Source organism: Impatiens glandulifera, chromosome 1 (genome assembly GCF_907164915.1).
Source record: "Impatiens glandulifera chromosome 1, dImpGla2.1, whole genome shotgun sequence".
Lineage (NCBI taxonomy): Eukaryota > Viridiplantae > Streptophyta > Magnoliopsida > Ericales > Balsaminaceae > Impatiens > Impatiens glandulifera.
In genome coordinates, this window is record NC_061862.1 from 52070098 (window position 1) to 52090760 (window position 20663).

General features: G+C 31.7%; 2 protein-coding genes across 2 annotated transcripts; both read left to right on the forward strand.

Moving 5' to 3' along the window:
• The first annotated feature begins 4014 nt into the window (after positions 1 to 4014).
• LOC124927775 lies at positions 4015 to 5465 on the forward strand. The gene is made up of 5 exons (XM_047468251.1): positions 4015 to 4136; positions 4625 to 4768; positions 4815 to 4907; positions 5006 to 5098; positions 5165 to 5465. The coding sequence occupies exons 1-5, from the start codon at positions 4015 to 4017 to the stop codon at positions 5463 to 5465; spliced, it is 753 nt and encodes a 250-aa protein (XP_047324207.1).
• A 12491-nt stretch (positions 5466 to 17956) lies between these two features.
• On the forward strand, positions 17957 to 18447 carry LOC124922496. The gene is made up of 2 exons (XM_047463230.1): positions 17957 to 18318; positions 18426 to 18447. The coding sequence occupies exons 1-2, from the start codon at positions 18000 to 18002 to the stop codon at positions 18437 to 18439; spliced, it is 333 nt and encodes a 110-aa protein (XP_047319186.1). The 5' UTR covers positions 17957 to 17999; the 3' UTR covers positions 18440 to 18447.
• The last annotated feature ends 2216 nt before the right edge of the window (positions 18448 to 20663 follow it).

Sequence of the window (20663 nt, forward strand, 5' to 3'; positions counted from 1 at the left end):
ATATTTTCAACGATGTATTCTTGACTATAATATATGGTGGCGCAATTTTTAAACAAATGATAAGCATCTGAAAGTGTGAGGTCGGAATTAGTGGTTGGTTTGGGCATCTGAAAGTGTGAGGTCGGAATTAGTGGTTGGTTTGGTGAGCATTTGAAAGTTTGAGGTCACGAGATGGAGGTCGGGTGGTGGGTTGTTTGCCGAATGTGAGGTCGGAATTAAAGGTTGGTGTGGTGAGCATTTAAATGTGTGAGGTCACGAGATGGAGGTCGGGTGGTGGGTAGTTTGTCGAGTGTGAGATTGAAATTAATGGTTGGTTTGACGAGCATTTGAAAGTGTGAGGTCACAAGATGATGGTCAATTGAGGGGTTAAGTGAGTGTCGAACGGATAAAATATAAGTTAATCTTAAGTTTAAAATGAAACTTAATTTTATCTAAAATATTTATAAATAAATAATATTTTATATATATTCTCATCCGTGCAAATGCACGGGATTCATGCTAGTTATAATAATAATTATTATTATTATTATTATTGAATCCTGGTACCTAAGAACATCAGCAACGCACAAGACCTCTGCCCTCTTATTTTGTCAAATCTATATTCTACATCAGCAGAAAAAGGGGCACACATTGTACTTGGGCAAAACACTTCAATGCTTCCGCCCGCCCTCTTATCTAAATAATTTAAAAGTGAATTTTATTTATATTATTTTAAATAAATAATTAATTTATACTATTATAATTAATATTCCTATTTGAGAATTTAAACCTGTTAATATAATTAATAAAAAAATATTTTAATTTATTTAAAATATATATTTATTAATTAAATATATAAGTAATATTCCTATATTATATATATTATTGGAAAATTTGAGAATTTCAACTTTAAAACATGTTAATATAATTAATAAAAAAATATATTAATTTATTTGAAATATATATTTATTAATTAAATATATATATAACTAATATTAAATAAATTAAAATATAAAATATTTTTATAATGTAAAATATATTATAATATTAAAAAATTTAATATTCCTATATTATAGAAAAATTTGATAATATATAACTAATATTTCTATATTATAATAAAATATAAAATATTTTGATAATTTAAAATATATTATAATATTATTATAATTTAATATATAATTAATATTTCTATATTATAGTAAAATTTTAGAATATATATTTATTTAATGTTATTATAATGTTACTTAAAAATAGTAAGAAAAAATATTATAATTAAATATATAACTAATATATTATGTAATTATGAAAATGTCAGAGTATGAAAATGTCAGAGGAGGGCATGACCGTCATAGAGGGCACTGCCCTCTTTTTACTTTTATCTACAATGCAAAAAATGAAAAAAAAAAAGCAATGCTATGCCCTTTTCCACGCTGTCCTATGCGGGCACAGGTCATGCAACTGGAGATGTTCTAATTATCATACATCAATGTCACATTTAAAATACATTAGCATCAAATTTAATCATTTTTTACATGGTAAAATTGTTATCCATACTTTATTTTAAATTTTATCTATATTATTTATTTATATAGAGCAGCAAATAAATGAAATCTTTGTTTGATTTGAATACTTTTGTTTAAAGAATTGTTTTTTTTATGAATAAATATATTAAATTATCAAAAATTTTATGTTATATATAGTAAAGTAAATATAATTTGATAATTTAATTAATGATTACATTTTCTTATATAATTATGATCATAGATAAATCCTCTTCATTCTAAAATTTTGTTTATTGACAATTTTGACTTTTTCTTCCTATTTTATTAGAGTTCTTGAGAAAAACCTTTAATAAAAAAAACAACTAATCAATCTATTAACATTATTCTAACATTCAAGTGAATAGTTGGGTTGCAAGATATTCTTTGGATTTAATTTATTTTAATGAAATAAAATTATTTATTTGATTGATTATCGAACCAATTTAGCATTGGGCATTTAAACATACTTCGTAGATTATAAAGTGTTTACCTAACATTTCAATTTTCAAATGTATTTCAATATTGAATTGATGGGAGCGGTATTATGGTACAAATTAGACTTATATTTTTTTTTATTATTATTATTTTAATGTAAGAGGTTAGCATTATCAATGAAACTAACCTCAATTTAAAGTATTTTCTTACTTTTGATAAATTATAAAACTACTATTATCACTTAAATTATCTTACTGAATTTGTTCTATTTTATTTTATAATTATATATTAAAAGATAAAAGAATTAAAATGAATGTGATATAAAATTGATATCCTTAAAGCCTATAGGGTTATAATATAGTTGGTGGAATTTCTTAAAATAAAAGTAAAGGGGATGAAAATGAGATTATCCATTTAATTAGACAATTAATTACTTTAATGGTTAATTATAAATCTATATAGTGTTATTTCTACTTCTAAAGATTCTCAATTCAAACATATTAATTAAAATGGAGGTCGTGAAATATGTACTAACTCACAACTTTTCAATATGTACATATATATTGTGTTATTTTTAACTGCAATTCATTTTTGAGTTTCAAATTTATGTCTCGTTAAATTATTTTTTCAAACAATTATTCATCTAATTAGACCAAAATTTGATTTATCGTTTAGAAAATATAAACTAATAAGAAATTAATGTCTTAATGTTTGAAGATTATAATATTCTTTTGTTTAAAAAGTTTTTTTAGTTGATAGTGAAAGAACAATAGCATAAACTCATTCCCTTATTGTATTGGTCAATTTGAGTCTTAACCCTGACCCTTTAAAATAAAAATAATGCAGACCTGATCATCCACATATACAAATTTAGGCTCAAAGATATTTGGAAAGTGGCTAATTGTTAATGTTACGGTACTTATGGAGGATAAAATTATTTAAAAACTGGCTAATTGTTTTAGTATAGAATTGGTACTTTAGACGGGAAATATATTTGGAAAGTGGCTAATTGTTAATGTTACGGTCCTTATGGAGGATAGAATTATTTAAAAACTGGCTAATTGTTTTAGTATAGAATTGGTACTTTAGACGGGAAATTTGATGAAATTTTTCTACTAAAGGGCCTAAATACAAAATTGGACTCCGCTTGATATAGTTGGTAAAAAGTTCCTTTTGTCTTGAGAAAAGTCTGTATTGCCCCTCGTGCGATCAAATTACCGCTCGAAGACGAGAAATGCTATTCACGCGTTTTCATCTAAAACGCGTGAGTTTATAAACGCATTTTAGATGAAACGTGTGAGTGACATTTCCTCATAAACGGATGATGTTACTCATTTTTCTGCAAAGTCAAACATTGGTTTGATTGTTCCCCAAAATTCTACTTATGCCCAATTAGTTGATCTAATCTATTCTGCTATTGATATTGACAAATCTAGATATGATTTATTTCTTCAAGCCAAGTATAATACTCCGGGCATGAATGTCAAATTTTCTTATATAACTGATATAAAAAAAATGCGGATGTGGAGTTCTTTTTACATGAAGCAGTTTTAGTCCACAACCGCACTTCATTGTGTATATCCTTAGTAGAGAAGTCACTACCTAGAAATCCAACAAACCCAACTCAAGAAAGTGTAGTGGTTCCAGAAATTGATCCTAACGTATTCTCGAAGCAGCGGGAGGTTATCTTTGAAACTGAAAATGACATTGAAGATGAACCATATTTATGTCTGAATGAGGTTGGGTTCCTAGTAGTGCTGATTGGGATGCTAGTACCAATCCAAGCAATGCTTGAGTTCCTAGGATTGGGTTCCAACCAAGCTGCAATGATTGGGTTGCTAGTAACATACTTGACATTGAAAATTCGATACATGAGGCATTAACTTTGGAAATTGAAGTCAGTTCATTGTTTGAGAATAAAAGAGAACTTCAACTGATGTTACATAAATATGCGATGGCTAATCATTTTGGAATGCATGAAGAGCAAATACATGGACCATCACCATGACCACATGTCTAAGAAAATAATGAAAGACATACTAGAAGTTATGGAATAAAGATGAGTTATAATAAGGCTTGGAGGTCTAGGGAACATGCCTTAATGGTGGTGCGAGGAACTGTAGAGGATTCCTATGGTAAATTGCCACCACACCTCTACATGTTGGAGATGAATAATCCGGGGTACCATAATAGACATCTAGACGGATGAGCACGGCCATTTCAGGTATATGTTCATGTCCCTAGGCCTCTCAATTAGGGGTTTCAGAACTAGTTGTCGTCCTATATTGTGCTTTGATGACATTTTTCTTAAGCATAAGGTTGGAGGTCAACTATTGGTGGCTAAAGCATTGGATGTAAATGAAAAACTATATCCTGTTGTTTTTGGCGTTGTTGATTCAGAGAATAATAACTCCTAGACATACTTCATGCAACAACTAAGAGTGACAATTGGATCAGTCTAAGATCTCGTCTTCGTATCCGATAGACACCCAAGTATTGTCAATGCATTGTGCTCAGTTTTTCTAGAAGCATATCACGGTGCATGCACATACCACATCAAGATGAATATAATGGCCAAATTTCAAAATGATCACTGCCATGCATAATTTGAATTGGATTCTCGTGCATACACCGTCCCAATGTTTAATCGGTTTTTTTGATAAGATCAGGATTAAGGACCCTCGTATAGCTGTCTATTTGGAAGATATTGGGATGGAAAGATGGAGTCTTGCATTTTTCCCCGGTAAACGATACAATGAAATGACAAGAAATTACGCTAAGAGCTTTAATAGTCAGAGTAGGGAAGCTAGAAAGTATCCCATATCAACTTTAACTGAATATTTAAGTTTCACAATACAGGAATGGTGTCATAATAGAAGAGAAAAAGCGGATAATCACACAAAACGTTTATCTCAATATTATGAAAAGTTCTTACTTGAGCAAGCTAAGAAAGTCAGACTGTATAACGTCAATTCACTTAACCGATTCGAGTTTTATGTGCATGACGGTGAATCTCATTTTAAAGTTAACTAATACGAAATGAATTGTAGTTGCAGGGTATTTGATGTATCTAGTCTTCCTTGTAAGCATGCCCTAGTTGCTGCCCGTACACGAAAATTGGATCCCTATGATTTCTGCTCAAAGTAACAATTGCATTTTTAATCGTTATCTAACCAATTGCTCACATGTTTAATCGTTAACTTTTTCAGGTATTACTCAACTGAAATGTGGTTGAATGCATATCCAGAGACATGTTATCCTGTTGGTGATGAAAAAGAATGGGATATTCCAGAAATTATCAAATGCGTCTATCTAAAACCATCTGTTAAGGTGAAGAAAGGGCGGCCGACAACAAATCGTAGGTCATTCCAAGGTGAGACTCGTAAGGTCCGAAGACGATGCAGCTCATGTGGTGGTCAGGGTCATAATAGGGAAACATGCAAATCAGTGATGCCTGCACCATCTACTACAAGAGTAGAATCTCAGCAACAACATCAACCTTCATCTTAGCAGCAACATCAACCATCATCTCAGCAGCAACATCAATCATCATCTCAGCAGCAACATCAACCATCATCTCAACAGCTATTCTAAGTTTACTATTGTATGAATAATGTTCTAAGTTTACTTCAATGTTGTATTGTATGAATAATTTTGTATTGGCTCATAATGTTATTTATTTCAGCATGTTGAACAAGGTGAAACATAATGTTCTAAGATTAGGGTTTACACTGCTCTTAGTTTGGTTGTCATATGTGTTAACAGTGCTCTTATTTCAGCATGTTTGAGTTAAGTTGTATCATAACTCAAGCATATTACAATATGCGTGATTCATATATATTATGACTCTTGCTAATCATTTCGAGATTAAACTCTAATAAAATAATAATAATAATATATTAAGTTTGAAATATGAATGTGACAATACAATAAAGTTTGCAAACATGTCACCAAAATCGAAGGGGGGACAAGTAAACCAAAGTTGTAGTATGGTGTATCATACTCACGCATATTACAATATGCGTGAGTCATGTTGTAATATGCATGAGTCATAACACACGCATATTACAATATGCGTGAGTCATATTACAATATGTGTGAGTCACTATTTGTTCAACATTCTGAAATAAATAACAGTATTATATAACTAATGATGATAAACAATATGCAGTATTACACAACATGTTACAACAATAATGTGAATTGTTTCAAGATATTATAACTTCTTGGCTCTAAAATTTGGTGGAACAATCTGACTGCCCACTTTTCACTATAAAATTTCATCTTATCTGATATGCAATTTTCTATACCAAGTTTAGTAGTCAGGTACTCTATATACATTAATACAAAATGTCACAGTCTCCACTTGTTGATGCTTTTGGTACTTCTTGATGTGGGATTCTACGAAATGTTAAAGTCTCCAATGTCATGTTAGGATACTTGGACATTTAAACTTCAGACATTGCTTTATGAAGGAATGACGACAACATTTGACACACAGGTATCATGAATTCTGAAAAATTGTTGTCATTGAAAATTGACGCAATCATAAATATCAATTCTCTATTTTTTCAATCACAGAACACACAGTACCCAGTGCTTGAAGTCGAGGTTGAGGGAGAAGTAAATGTCATCAACAATGCTCCATGTGAGCATTTGTGCATCTTCCTTACCCTAATAGTACTCATAAAAGGATTCATCAAAAGAATGGACTTCTGGTTTATCAGTATCAACAGAATCAACAAAAAAATTCTTATAGTGTGATTTAAACAAAGGGAGAAATGATAATTTGCGATGGTGAAATCCTTCGTTTACGTCTTAGGGTAGGTGATTGCTCTTTTTCTTAGTAGAGCACATCCTACATTGATCTCCACATCAGTTAGCCACATAGTTTTCCTCAGAATTGTATCGAAGAATTTAAAGCCTACACTGCCAGTACAGAGCTCCAGCTTTTTGAATTTACTTTTTTTCCCCATCTCTTTCATCAATTCTGTCATTAGTTTCGGATAAATTTTTTCCATAGGATCGACAATGATTGGATCTTTCACCCTCATTTTTTTGGACCATGGACAATGTAGGGACTAAGTATTGCTTTAGACTTTAACCTCTTTCTCTTAAATTGGATGTGGGATGCATCATCCAATTCCACCACGTCCTCCTTCACCTCCTGCTTATCCTTCTTCTGCACAATCACATCCACCTTCTTCTCAATCTTCTCCACAAACACATCATCATCCACCTTATTATGCACCACGTTCTTCTTCTGGCCCACCTTCTTATTCTGCACCTTCTTCTGTACCACCTTCTTATCATATCCTTGAATTAGACAAAATTAGTGAGATTAGACCATATGCTCGAAAGAGACCATATGCTCGAAAGAGACCATATACTCAAAATAGACCATACATTAATATCCTCCACAAGAACATCATTGTCTTTCTCCTCCACCACATCATCAATCTTATTCTCCTTCACTAGCCCATCCTAAAAAAACAAATACTCCAATTACACTAAATACTCAAATTACACCAAATACTCAAATTTGACATACATCAATATCCTCAATCTTAGTATCCTCCAAAAGTACAACATTGTCTTTCTCCTCCAAATGCCCATCCTAAAAAAATACTCGAATTACACCAAATACTCGAATTTCACCAAATAATAGAATTATATATACCTCAATATTTCAATCTTTAGTACACCATCCTCTACCACATCCTCATTCTTAGTCTCCTTCACAAGAACAACATTATCTTTATCCTCCAAATGCTCATCCTAAAAAAATACTCGAATTACACTAAATACTCGAATTACACCAAATACTCAAATTTGGCATACCTTAATATCCTGAATCTTAGTCTCCTCCACAAGCACATCATTGTCTTTCTCCTCCAAATGTCCATCCTAAAAAAATACTTGAGTTACACTAAATACTCGAATTACACCGAATACTCGAATTACACCAAATACTCGAATTACACCAAATATTTGAATTATAACAAATACTCGAATTAGACATACCTCACTATTTTCAATCTTCAGTACACCATCCTCTACCATATCCTCATTCTTAGTCTCCTCCACAAGAAAAATATTGTGTTTCTCCTCCAGATGTCCATCCTAAAAAAATAAATACTCGAATTACACCAAATACTCAAATTTGACATACCTCAATATCCTCAATCTCAGTCTCCTCCACAAGTACAACATTGTCTTTCTCCTCCAAATTCCCATCCTAAAAAAACAAATACTTGAATTACACCAAATACTCGAATTACACAAAATACTCGAATTTGACATACCTCAATATCCTCAATCTTAGTCTTCTCCACAAACACAACATTGTCTTTCTCCTCCAAATTCTCATCCTAAAAAAAACAAATACTCAAATTACACCAAATACTCGAATTACAACAAATACTCGAATTACAACAAATACTCGAATTACACTAAATATTTGAATTACAAAAAATTCTTGAATTAGACATACCTCAATATTTTGAATCTTCAGCCCATCCTCCTCCACCACATCCTCAATCTTCGTCTCCTCCACAAGCACATAATTGACTTTCTCCTCCACAAGCCCATCCTAAAAAAAGAAAATGTTTGAATTAAACCAGATACTCCAATTACACCAAATTCTCGAATTACACCAAATGCTTGAATTAGACATACCTCAATATTATCATCATTCACCAAATCCTCAATCAACACATTTATCTTCCTTGTAAGTTTGGGTACAAACGTTTAATAACCTCATAAGTCCACACTTGTAAGGCCATTGCGAACCCATATACGATATAAGAAATATCGACATTCTTGTCTTTGTTCTTCTTCCCCGTGGCTTTCTTCTTATTTAGATATAGCAACCGATAGCGACCAAGGTCCTTGTTCAACCCCTTTATGGTTGCTCTAGAGTACAACTTTCTCCATGGAAATTTAAGGAAAGTGTCGATGTCCTCGACCATGCTGAGGAGTTTGATATTTATTATCCTCTTTGGGTCAAGGGCGAAGAGATATTGGCAAACTAGGTATACCAGCCCCAATTTCCATGCATCTTCCTTATCAGAGTAGGACACGAATTTTGAATGAAGGTCTGTTTTTCTAACAAGTTGATTACTTTTAAAATATTTAACAACCAAAGGTGGATATTCTTCAACTTGATTGAAAATAGTTTCCACCGTAGGGAATCTCCCAAAATTGAGGCCTGTGACCAATGCAAACTCCTTCATCCCGAAGCAAAACTCCTCTCCATTCATGAGGAACTTCATCTCCATAGAATTTGAGCTGCTCTTCCTGAGGAGCATTTGGTATATTATCATTCCTGAGAACCGTAGTAACGTGGATCCCTTGAATAAGAATTGGAATTGAGTTTGCTCTACCCTTTCCATTAGATTCATTGCAGCAAACTTGGTGGAAATGTTTGAGATATTGGTTTTTCATGAGACACTCCCAGCAAACTCAGGAATTATGGTGGACTCCATCTACAAAACAAGGAACAACATTGGAGTAAACAACTCCATAAAATTATAATTGCCTAAACTAGAACATAACAACTCAAGTAGCACATCAAAGAACACACGAAAATTCTATATGTTTGCATTCTTTGTTTCACTTTAATCATGCATTTGTTATAATCTTTGTCACATTCATGATTTCATTTGCAAATCTCATTAGAAAATCGTACGTCAAAGTACAATGCTCGTGAAAGCAACATATAGGTACAATGCTTGTGAAAGAATAAACGAGAAATACATGCATGCAGAATAAGAACACTAATATAATACTCGTGAGTGAAGAACACTAGATAAACAACAACATCATATACACACATAAACAAATAAAAGATACATGAACCCTAAAAGCTTAGGATACATCAATATCCATCAATATAAACGACAGAATGTATGATCGAATAGAACATTACAAATTAAACCTAAACCCTAAATTCACCTCAATATATGATCGAAGAGACGGACGGACGACGAACAATGATGTTGAACGAGGTTGGAATGGAAAGTGGAGAGTTGTAAAGAAGAAGTTGGAAGTCGGAATGGAAAATGCGAGAATCGATATTCGTGAATAGGTTTTTTAATTAGGGCAAAAAATATATATATACGATGAAAGACGAGAAATGTCATTTACACATTTTCATCTAAAACGCGTGAGTTCATAAACGCGTTTTAGATGAAACGTGTGAGTGGCATTTCTCGACTTTCCATTTACGGGAAATGGCACTCACGCGTTTCATCTAAAACGCGTTTATGAACTCACGCGTTTTAGATAAAAACGTGTGAATAACATTTCTCGTTTTCGAGCGGTAATTTAATTGCGCGAGGGACAATACGAACTTTTTGAATGACAAAAGGGCCATTTTTGCAAACTATATCGAGAAGGGTCATTTTTGTATTTAGGCCTAGGGCCATCTCATCAAAAATTTTCCTTTAGACTAAGCCAAAATTTAAGCGCTCTAATAAACTTTAATAGCAAAAGGTGTATATTAGGCCTGAAATTCATGCGGTATTTGAGGATTTTGGTGGCCCACATACACACTGATATTCTTTTTTTTTACCAGAAATCAAAGAATAACAAAATATATATATATATATATATATATATTTATGAGCCCATGAACAAATATCATAAATATTATTCCTAGCTTGTAAGTAAAAAATACAAATAAAAAAGAAGGGTTAAGAATATACACAGACGTCTAATTTTGGCCTCCCACCAATTTCATGTGTTTTGAAATAGAAAATAGATAAAGTTGAACAAGTTAATTAATTAAGTCTAATTCTATGCGCACAATTATATGCCCTGAAAACTAGTTTATTTAAGTAGTGTGATTATGCTAACTTTTTCCATTAAACTAAAACCTTTGTTTTATTTTCTTAATAACAATCACAAACTCAACCCAAATAACATTAGGAAAACCGGTTTGTTTGGCTCCTCGCAATTGGAAAGAGATCAAACTTATAAACCTAATTATATTGAGATTATTTGAAAATGGTTATTAATTTATCACCATTGAAATCGTTAGTTAAATGTATGTATTTTTTTGAAATCATATAAAATGTGTCAAACTTATTAAATTTTCATTAAACAACTTTAAGAGATGAAATTTGTATTTTCTTTAAAAATAAAATAAAATCAATTCATTACAAGTTCTTTTGGAGACATTTTTCTCAAACATTGTAGTTCTTAGCGCATTCAATTCTAAGTTTTTATTTTCATCGTATATATATATATATATGTTCATTATTGATTTGACAATTTTGTTTCCCCACTATAATGTAATTGCCCACTCTAATGTAATTGCTTAAATCCGATACAAACTTCTAAGTTGTATCATCATTTTGTGACTTTGGAAATTATTTAAAAAATGTTTACATGGGATGACAATAATAAAGGTAGATATTCAATAATTAATCGGGTTCGGATATATAAATTGAGTTTGGGGTTGGACATTAAGAAGAGAAAAAGTGAGTTATGGTTTAGGTTTGGGGTCGGACATTAAGAAGGGGAGAAGTTACACCATAAGGGTATATGGGTCGGAATGGGAAGTGTGCAAAATATCCAACTATATTAATATAAAAAAATGTTTTTTTATTAATGTTTAATATGACGTTTCAAATAACTCATTATTACAAATATTATCATAAATACAACATTTATTCTCTTTTATCTAAACAATCCATTCCAACTTTAATTTGTTATATTTCTAAAAAAGTTACTTTTCTTTTTCTTCAACTTTTTTTTAATAACTACCAAATATTATTTTTCTCTCACCAATCTTCATAGCTAATTTTAAACCATTTTCCCTTCAACATTCAATAACTTTTGTTCCCATGAGTATCAACAAAATTATTATCTTTTTTTAAGATATACGACATATATAAATAATGTTTTTATTTAACTTTTCTTAACATTTTGATAGTACTATTTTAAAATTATATTTTCTTCCACAACATCTACAATCTTATTAGTATTTTAATCGGATAATGGGTTACCGACGAATCGTAATGATGATAGTAATAGAGATACTCGTCGGAGTCGGATAATAAAATAAAAATCGGGTTTAGCGATGGGTATTTCACTCTCGACGGGTAGGGTACTGTTGTTATCCCTAAATGTCATCTGAATGTTCTTACCTTTATTATGAATTCATAACAAATTCTCGGCTGGTGCCGATAATTTCATTGCCTTAGTTTGATCCCAATATTTTTTTTGCGGGAAGAAAGTCATAGAAAATTAAATAAGCTTGTAGTTATTCCGAGAATCTATCTCGAGACCTCTAGCACCCGAAGTACCACGGCTTAGACATGTATAATAGGTTTTTATGGGGGCTTATATATGTCCTAGCTAGTCGATCTTGTGGCTTATGCCGCTCATCTTCTCTCCACTACTTCAACGTCAGTTTCTTGGCCATGAGTTTCTCTTTGTGATCATTAATTATGAGATCAGTCAATAATCTCATTTTACTCTGATATCCCTTATCTGAATTAGTTTTGCAACCTTGTTCTTCTTTGTTGAGTCCAATGGACCAATGCAGCTCAATTGATGTTTTGGACTGGTTTTGCCCCCATGCCCAAATGCAAAAAAAAAAAAAAAAAAATTAAAAATTGTAACCCTCAAAATTAAAACATTAATTGTACATTTGTACTAAACCTTTTTATAAGATAGATATAGAATAACAAGTGAGAAAACATAATAAAATTAAATATAGAGTGCCAAATAGAGAAATATGAATAAATATGATTATATATTTTATTAAAAATTTGGGTCAGGTAACCTCATGCGGATGCATAGCGATAGAAAACATTACCTTTGGGTCGGGCCTGTTCGGATTACCTAGTGTTGAGAGTGTCAACAAACGAGCGTGAATGTGTGCCACATCACATGATGAACTGGCTCATGTCCATTTCGATGGGTAAGTACGTACATACAATTTTAGAGGCTTTTTATAATGAAAATATATAGCTAGCATCTTTTGATTTTGTTGTGGCCTCTCTTCCTAATTGATACAACAAAGCCGTTCTAAGGGCAACCACCGAGAAAGCCCATGAGTTAGAAAATACCATAAGGGATCCCTGTTATAGGGTTTTGTCTGTTATGTTACTCTCATAATAAGAGGCCAAATGGTCACATTTAATATATATATATATATATATATATATATATATATATAACTGGAAAAACCGGATAATCATTTCAAGAACATACTCACCTTTGGAGGCTCCAACTTTGATCCATTTTGTTCTACACACTTTTCAATTTATTTTCTTAAATAACTTATATTTTCTTTCTCAAACTATACCCACCTTATCTTTTACCAAAACATTTTTTTTAATTCACAAATTATTTAATTGTATAAATATAAAAATTATATATATATAATTAAAATTAAATCTACTAAATTTAATCATTAAAAAATATATATTACATAGACATTAAAATAAAATATATTAACTTTACATAAGTTTTGATTTTTATTGTACCTATTTTATTTTAATATTTATATAATTTATAATATTGAGGTTAATTTTTATTTCATTTTAATTATTTAAAAAATATATATATTTGAGAATGAAAAAAACTCGTTTCTCTCTCTCTTTACCGCACACGTTTTCCATTTTCCGCACTTCTACTTTCTTGGTCATCATTTAAAACATAAAAAAAAATGAAAAAATTGGTCTAGGGAAGCCCTAACTATAATATATTTAGTTTGTTGTCGGGTAATCCTTAATTCGCAACAGGTGGATGAGGCATATACGGTAAAAGATCTGGAGTGCAGTACTTATTACTGTACGTAGAGCCATGCATATATATAATGCTTGAAACAACATTAAAACATCATATCTGAAGTTCCTCTCACACAAAATTGAACCCTGTTTAAATAGACATATGAATTGAAATGAAAAGTTTTCTATTTTTGTGTTTGAAAGTCAATATATATATATATATATATATATATGTATATATATATATATATATATATATGTCATTTTAAAAAAAAATACAGAAAAATAAATTAGAGATATATATATTCACTTTCAATAAAATACCCTAAAAATTGGAATGAAAACTAGATTTAGTGTAAATTGAGCATAATCATCATACGGCGACATCATCGTATATACAAATGTAGATAGTTATGTAGTCAAGATAAACATGAATCGAAATGAAAAGATTTTCTATTTTTGTGTTTAAAAGTCAAGAGTTCTATATATGCCTTAAATAGATGATACAAATAAATAAATTAGAGAGGTATATATTTACTTTAAATAACATACCATAGAAATTGGAATGAAAATTGGATCTACTAAAATTAGCATAACCATCATCGGCAATCTCACATGTGCAAATGTAGATAGATATGTAGCCAGGAACAACTTGCCGGGATCTCAAATATATATTTATATATGGTCCATCCGGCAAGTCATCATTGGCTACACTTCATATACTACATCTCTAACATGTAAGACCTTCCATGAGACCTAATTAAGAAAACACATTTTTTCTTCATCCAAGAACAACACATATTTATAGCTAGCCGATGGAGGGAGATATCTTAGAAACTGGAATGAAAACTAGATTTAGTGTAAATTGAACATAATTATCATCGGCGATCTTGCATGTATAGATGTAGATAGATATATAGCCAAGAACAACTTGCCGAGATCTCATATATAATATATATGGTCCATCCGGCAAGTCATCCTTGGCTACACTTCATATACTTCATCTCAACATGTAAGACTCCCATGAGACCTAATTAAGAAGACATATTTTCTTTCATCCAAGAACATCACATATTTATAGCTAGCCATTCTACATAGAGGGAGGGAGACAACATGATGTCACTTGCCAGGTATACATTAAAAATCAAAATATATAAATTAAACTATAATTAAAAAATGTCTTTCAAATTCCATAAAAAAAATCACCTTTATTTTTTTTATAAATTAATTGACAAGATTATTATTCCATGAGTTACAAAAAAAATATTATTTTTATCAATTAAAGAAAATTATAATATTTAGAATCTAAATTAAATAATATAAAACTAGTAATAAATATATATAATATTTTAATTATAAAAATAATATAATATATTTTAAATTTCTTATTTTTAAGACGTTTAATTGAGATTATTTAGCGTTTGTGTAATAATCTGCTACAATAATTTTGTGAAATAAATTAAGACAAAAATTTATAATCAAATTACGTGCATTTAAACATATTTTTTTCTTGAAGATAAGCTGAATTAAATTATTAAAAGTGATAATTTGATTGGATTTATTCTCGCTGAGGAAATAAGTTAAATTAGCTAATCACAAACAAATGGTTTACAAATTGACTGTTATCAAACAGATATAATAATATATTTCTTTTTAATTTGATAAAGGTAGGACATAAATGATAATTTAAATAAGAAGGTGAATCAAAGTATCAAAATGAAACAATGTTTGAATTTGATGATGTTGTCAGTTTAGACAAGGGGTAATTAAATTAAATTAAATTAAATTAAATTTGGTTTATAATAAAATCATATATGAGGGATGGGCCATACCGATTTGCATGCACCGAGCAGAATGCAGGCAAAGGCAGGCGGGCAGGCGGTTGGCCCTATGGCCTATGGAGAGAGATTTCTGAAAATGTGCTTTTAATTTTGCTTTGGGAAGTAAAACTCTCTTTAAAACAGCTAGCCAGCCAGCTAGCATCGAATATCCAACCCATATAAGTAATGACTGCTATATTGCACAAGAAGATAAACTTTTCAATTAACACACCATTGGACCTTCATCAGGAAGAAATTATGTCCTTTAATTCAATGTGCAATGACTAAATGTGAATAGGACAATTAAGAAAATTAATTTAATCCAATTATTTTAGGAGTCGTAGTGCTTTCCTAGAAGCCAACTATGATTAATAGGGTAATACCTACAGCTATTATAATTGGGTCCTACGAGGTCACACATATAGGGTTTACCAATAGATGAAATGAGAATGATTATATTACTAATATATTAGATATTAGTAATATATATCATTCCTTTTATTTTGAAATAAAAGAGTAACTTTGTGGATAAACAATATATTAGATATTGTTAAAGACGTTTAAGCAAGAAAGAAATAAATATATATATTGAGGATATATTTATGAAAGATAAAATTATAACATATTTTATTGTCATAAATATGTTACGGTTTATCAAAAAGGAAGGTGGAAGGTTTCTTACATGACAATTAAAAGGGAAATAAATTTTCCTAGGTGAGAAGGGTATTTAAAAGGATGATTATTCGATAATCAATGAGACACACAAAAACTTCCCCATCCCCCTTTTTCTATAGCTGGAGAGAAGTTCTTTAGAACAAAGGGTGCTCTTGATTCTGAAAGCAAGCAATCAGATTGTTTCCTTTGGTTATCCTACGATCTAGCAATCGACGGTATCCAGATCTATTGGAACTCGTGTGGACCAAATAGAGGAGCAACAAGTGGGGCTCTGATCCTGATCCAATCAACCAGATCTGTCAAATTCACGCATCAAAGGTATACCATTTCAAGCTGTATGTTTATTCTATCAGTTATGCTTTTATATCAATGATTAGGTATTTTAGATTAGATCTAAAATTTCCGCACATATACCTGATCAAAAACAACAATGGTATCAGAGCTAGGTTGCATAAACTGATAGAACTATTTGATGCAATCTGAATAATAATCTAACAAGTTAATGATTAATTATAATATGATGATATTATTCGTAATATACAGTTAATTGATCTTGTTATGAAATATAATAAGTTTTGTTTAGAATTAAAATATATAAATATGATTTATATTATTTACTTTTTCTCAAAAGTTAAGAAAAGAAAATGCAAGTTCAAGATTAATACTCTTGAAAGTTACTACATGTTGAACCTTGAAGGATAGTGATCCGTAGAAAAGATTATATGTTTTAATATACATTGTTTTGGTTTTATTCATAACTATTTTTTTTTCACTTTTAAAATAAAACCAATGAAAGATTTTAGTTCCTAAAGAAATTGGGAAAATACCTTTCCACATCATAACCCAAGCAGTTTACGGTATTATTTTGGTTAGATGGGTTTCGCAAAAGCGATTGTGTCTTTCCTCTACTGTATACTCTTGAGGGTGAATCTATATAAGGGATTCATAAACATTGATATGGTTGTACCCAACAAGAGACCAATACCAAGTCTTGGATCTTGAGGTATAGGGATGACTCTAAATTGGATTTAGATTATCAACCAAGAATTATAAAGAAGTTATGATTAGTAAATATTGTTTACTTACCCTGAATATACAAGGTCTAAGGCAGTGCAAAAGTACGTTAGACTTTTATCAAATGGGATCTTGGAATCATTTTGTTCAGAAAGGAACTATAATAATTTGAATAAAATGCGCATTCACTCCTGTTAAATTGTTTATCACAAGTGTTTGCATTGTCAATACATAAACTAATTAAGTTGTATTTAAATAACATATTGTAGATAATGGCAAACGATAATTTGAAATTCTCCCTGCGCTCCATTATTGAGAAAAACAAGTTAAATGGGACTAATTTCCTAGATTGGGAAAGGAATCTGAGGATAATTCTGAGGTCCGAGGGACGTGAGGACGTTCTTACTACCCCTATTCCAAAAGTGACTGATACCTCGTCTGACGAGGAGAAGGCAACAGCAACCCAATTGAAAACTGAGGCTTTACCTGTCACTTGCTTAATGCTTGCTGCAATGGAACCTGATTTGCAGAAGAGGTTTTTGAGTTCCGATGCTTATACCATCACAACTGAGCTGAAAACTCTGTTTCAGGATCATGCAAGGATTGAACGATATGAAACTCACAAGGCTATACTTGATAGCAGACTTGTGAAAGGGAAACCCGTAAGTCCTCATGTGATTAGTCTAACTGGGCTGTTCAAGAGGATGGAAGATTTAGGGACCCCTTATGACCAAGAGTTGGCCACGGATATCGTTCTTAGATCCTTACACGATGGTTTTGCACCTTTTAGAATGCAATACCATATGAATGGACTAAAGCATGATCTAAATGAACTCCACAACCTGCTTAAAAATGCAGAAGGCAATATCACTGATGACAAGAGGAAGGAAGTTCTGAATGTCAATAGTGGGAAGGGTTTTAAGAAAATGGCTAAGAATAAAAACAATTACCAAAGAAAAGGTAAACAAGTTGCAAAACCCAAGGGTGATGAGAAGCCAAGAGTAGCTTCTGAACATGATTGTTTTTATTGTAAGGCCAAGGGTCACTGGAAGAGAAACTGTCCCAAATATCTTGAAGATAAGAAGAACGGAACTGTGAGTTCCACTTCAGGTATTTATGTTATTGATATAATGACAACCAATGTCCATACATTAGATAATGGTCCCACTTGGGTATTTGATACAGCATGTGGTGTTCACATTATTTCAAATGTGCAGGGACTAAGAAATAGAAGGCGGGTGAAGAAAGGGGAGATAGACTTGCGCGTTGCAAATGGAGCAAGTGTTGCTGCACTTACTGTAGGAGTTTTTTGTCTGTCTCTACCTTCCGGTTTAACATTTGAACTTAATAATTGTTATCATGTTCCGTGTATTACCAAGAACCTTGTTTCGGTTGGTGCATTGCATTATGATGGTTTTGATTTTAGCCTTAAGAATGGGTGTATTTCTGTTTCTAAGAATAATATTTTCTATGCAACTGCTCATATGAATAATGGGATTTTTGAAATAGATCTTAAATCAGAATTATATAACATAAATAACAAAAGACAAAAACCAAATAATTTGAGTGAAACCTATCTATGGCATTGTCGATTAGGTCACATTAGTATGAATCGCATGAAGAAGCTCCATAGAGATGGAATTTTAAAAGATATGGATTATGAATCCATTATAACATGTGAATCGTGTCTGATGGGTAAAATGACAAGGTCACCTTTCAAAAGAAATTTTGAAAGGGCTACTGAACTATTGAATATAATACATACTGATGTATGTGGGCCAATGAGTACAGAAGCTAAAGGTGGTTATAAGTACTTCATCACATTTACTGATGACATCAGTAGATATGGGTATGTTTACCTTATGTCACATAAATCAGAATCCTTTGAAAAGTTCAAAGAATTTCAATATGAAGTAGAGACTCAATGTGGCAAGAAAATCAAAGCACTTCGATCTGATCGTGGTGGTGAATACATGAGCCATGATTTTGATCATCATTTGAAAAATTGTGGTATAGTAACACAATTGTCAACCCCAGGAACACCACAGCTAAATGGTGTATCTGAAAGGAGAAACAGGACCTTGTTAGACATGGTCCGATCAATGATGAGTTTTGTCAATCTTTCGATTTCCTTCTGGGGATATGCCCTTACTACCGCTGTACTGACACTAAATAGGACTCCGTCAAAAACTATAGACAAAACTCCATATGAGATATGGACTGGAAAAGTTCCAAAGTTGTCTTTTCTGAAAATATGGGGATGTGAAGCTTATGTAAAACGTTTACAGACAGATAAACTTGCCCCCAAGTCAGATAAATGTTTCTTTATAGGGTATCCAAAAGGAAGTTTTGGATATTATTTCTACAATCCAACACAGCAAAAGATATTCGTTGCAAGGGATAGTGTCTTTTTTGGAAAGAGAGTTTCTTTCCAACAAGTCAAGTGGGAGAAATATTCATCTTGAATCATGTCAAAATGATGATGAGCAACAAACTCAACAACAAGATGACATGGATGATGTCATGGATGATGTCAATGATGAGATAAATACTTATGAAGGGATAAGGACTCAGATCATCCAAGAACCTGAACAAGAGGATCTACAAACTGTTGTGGATCATATTCCGGATTCAGTCGTTGAACAAGTTGAACCCACTCGTAGATCGGAAAGGCCAAGGGTTATGCCAAGACGTTATAATGATTTCATCTTAAATGCAAGCCTTGATGTTCTTATGTTAGAACATAATGAGCCTTCCACCTATAATCAAGCAATGATGGGTCCAGACTCCAATAAATGGCTTGAAGCCATGAGGTCCGAAATGGATTCGATGTTTGAAAATCAAGTATGGGACTTGATAGATTTGCCAAATGGGGTCAAACCCATAGGGTGCAAATGGATCTTCAAACTCAAAAATGACAAAGATGGAAATAAATCTATTCACAAGGCAAGATTAGTTGCCAAAGGTTATAGACAAATTCATGGTATAGACTATGATGAGACATTTTCACCAGTTGTTATGATTAGATCCATTAGGATAATCCTAGCTATTGCTGCATATTATGACTATGAGATATGGCAAATGGATGTCAAAACAGCCTTTCTAAATGGTTTTTTTGGAAGAGGATGTGTACATGACACAACCTGAAGGTTTTGTAGATCGGAATTATGCTGGGAAAGTATGTAAGCTCAAGAAGTCAATTTATGGACTTAAGCAAGCATCCAGGAGTTGGAACTTTCGATTTGATGAAAAGATCAAAGAGTTTGAATTAATTAGATGCGAAGAGGATCCTTGTGTTTACAAAAGGTTTAGTGGGAGTAAGATAAATTTCCTAGTATTATATGTGGATGACATACTACTTATTGGGAATGACATTCCGATGCTAGAGTCCGTCAAAGAATGGCTGATGAAATGCTTCTCAATGAAAGAATTAGGAAATGCTGAGTACATTCTTG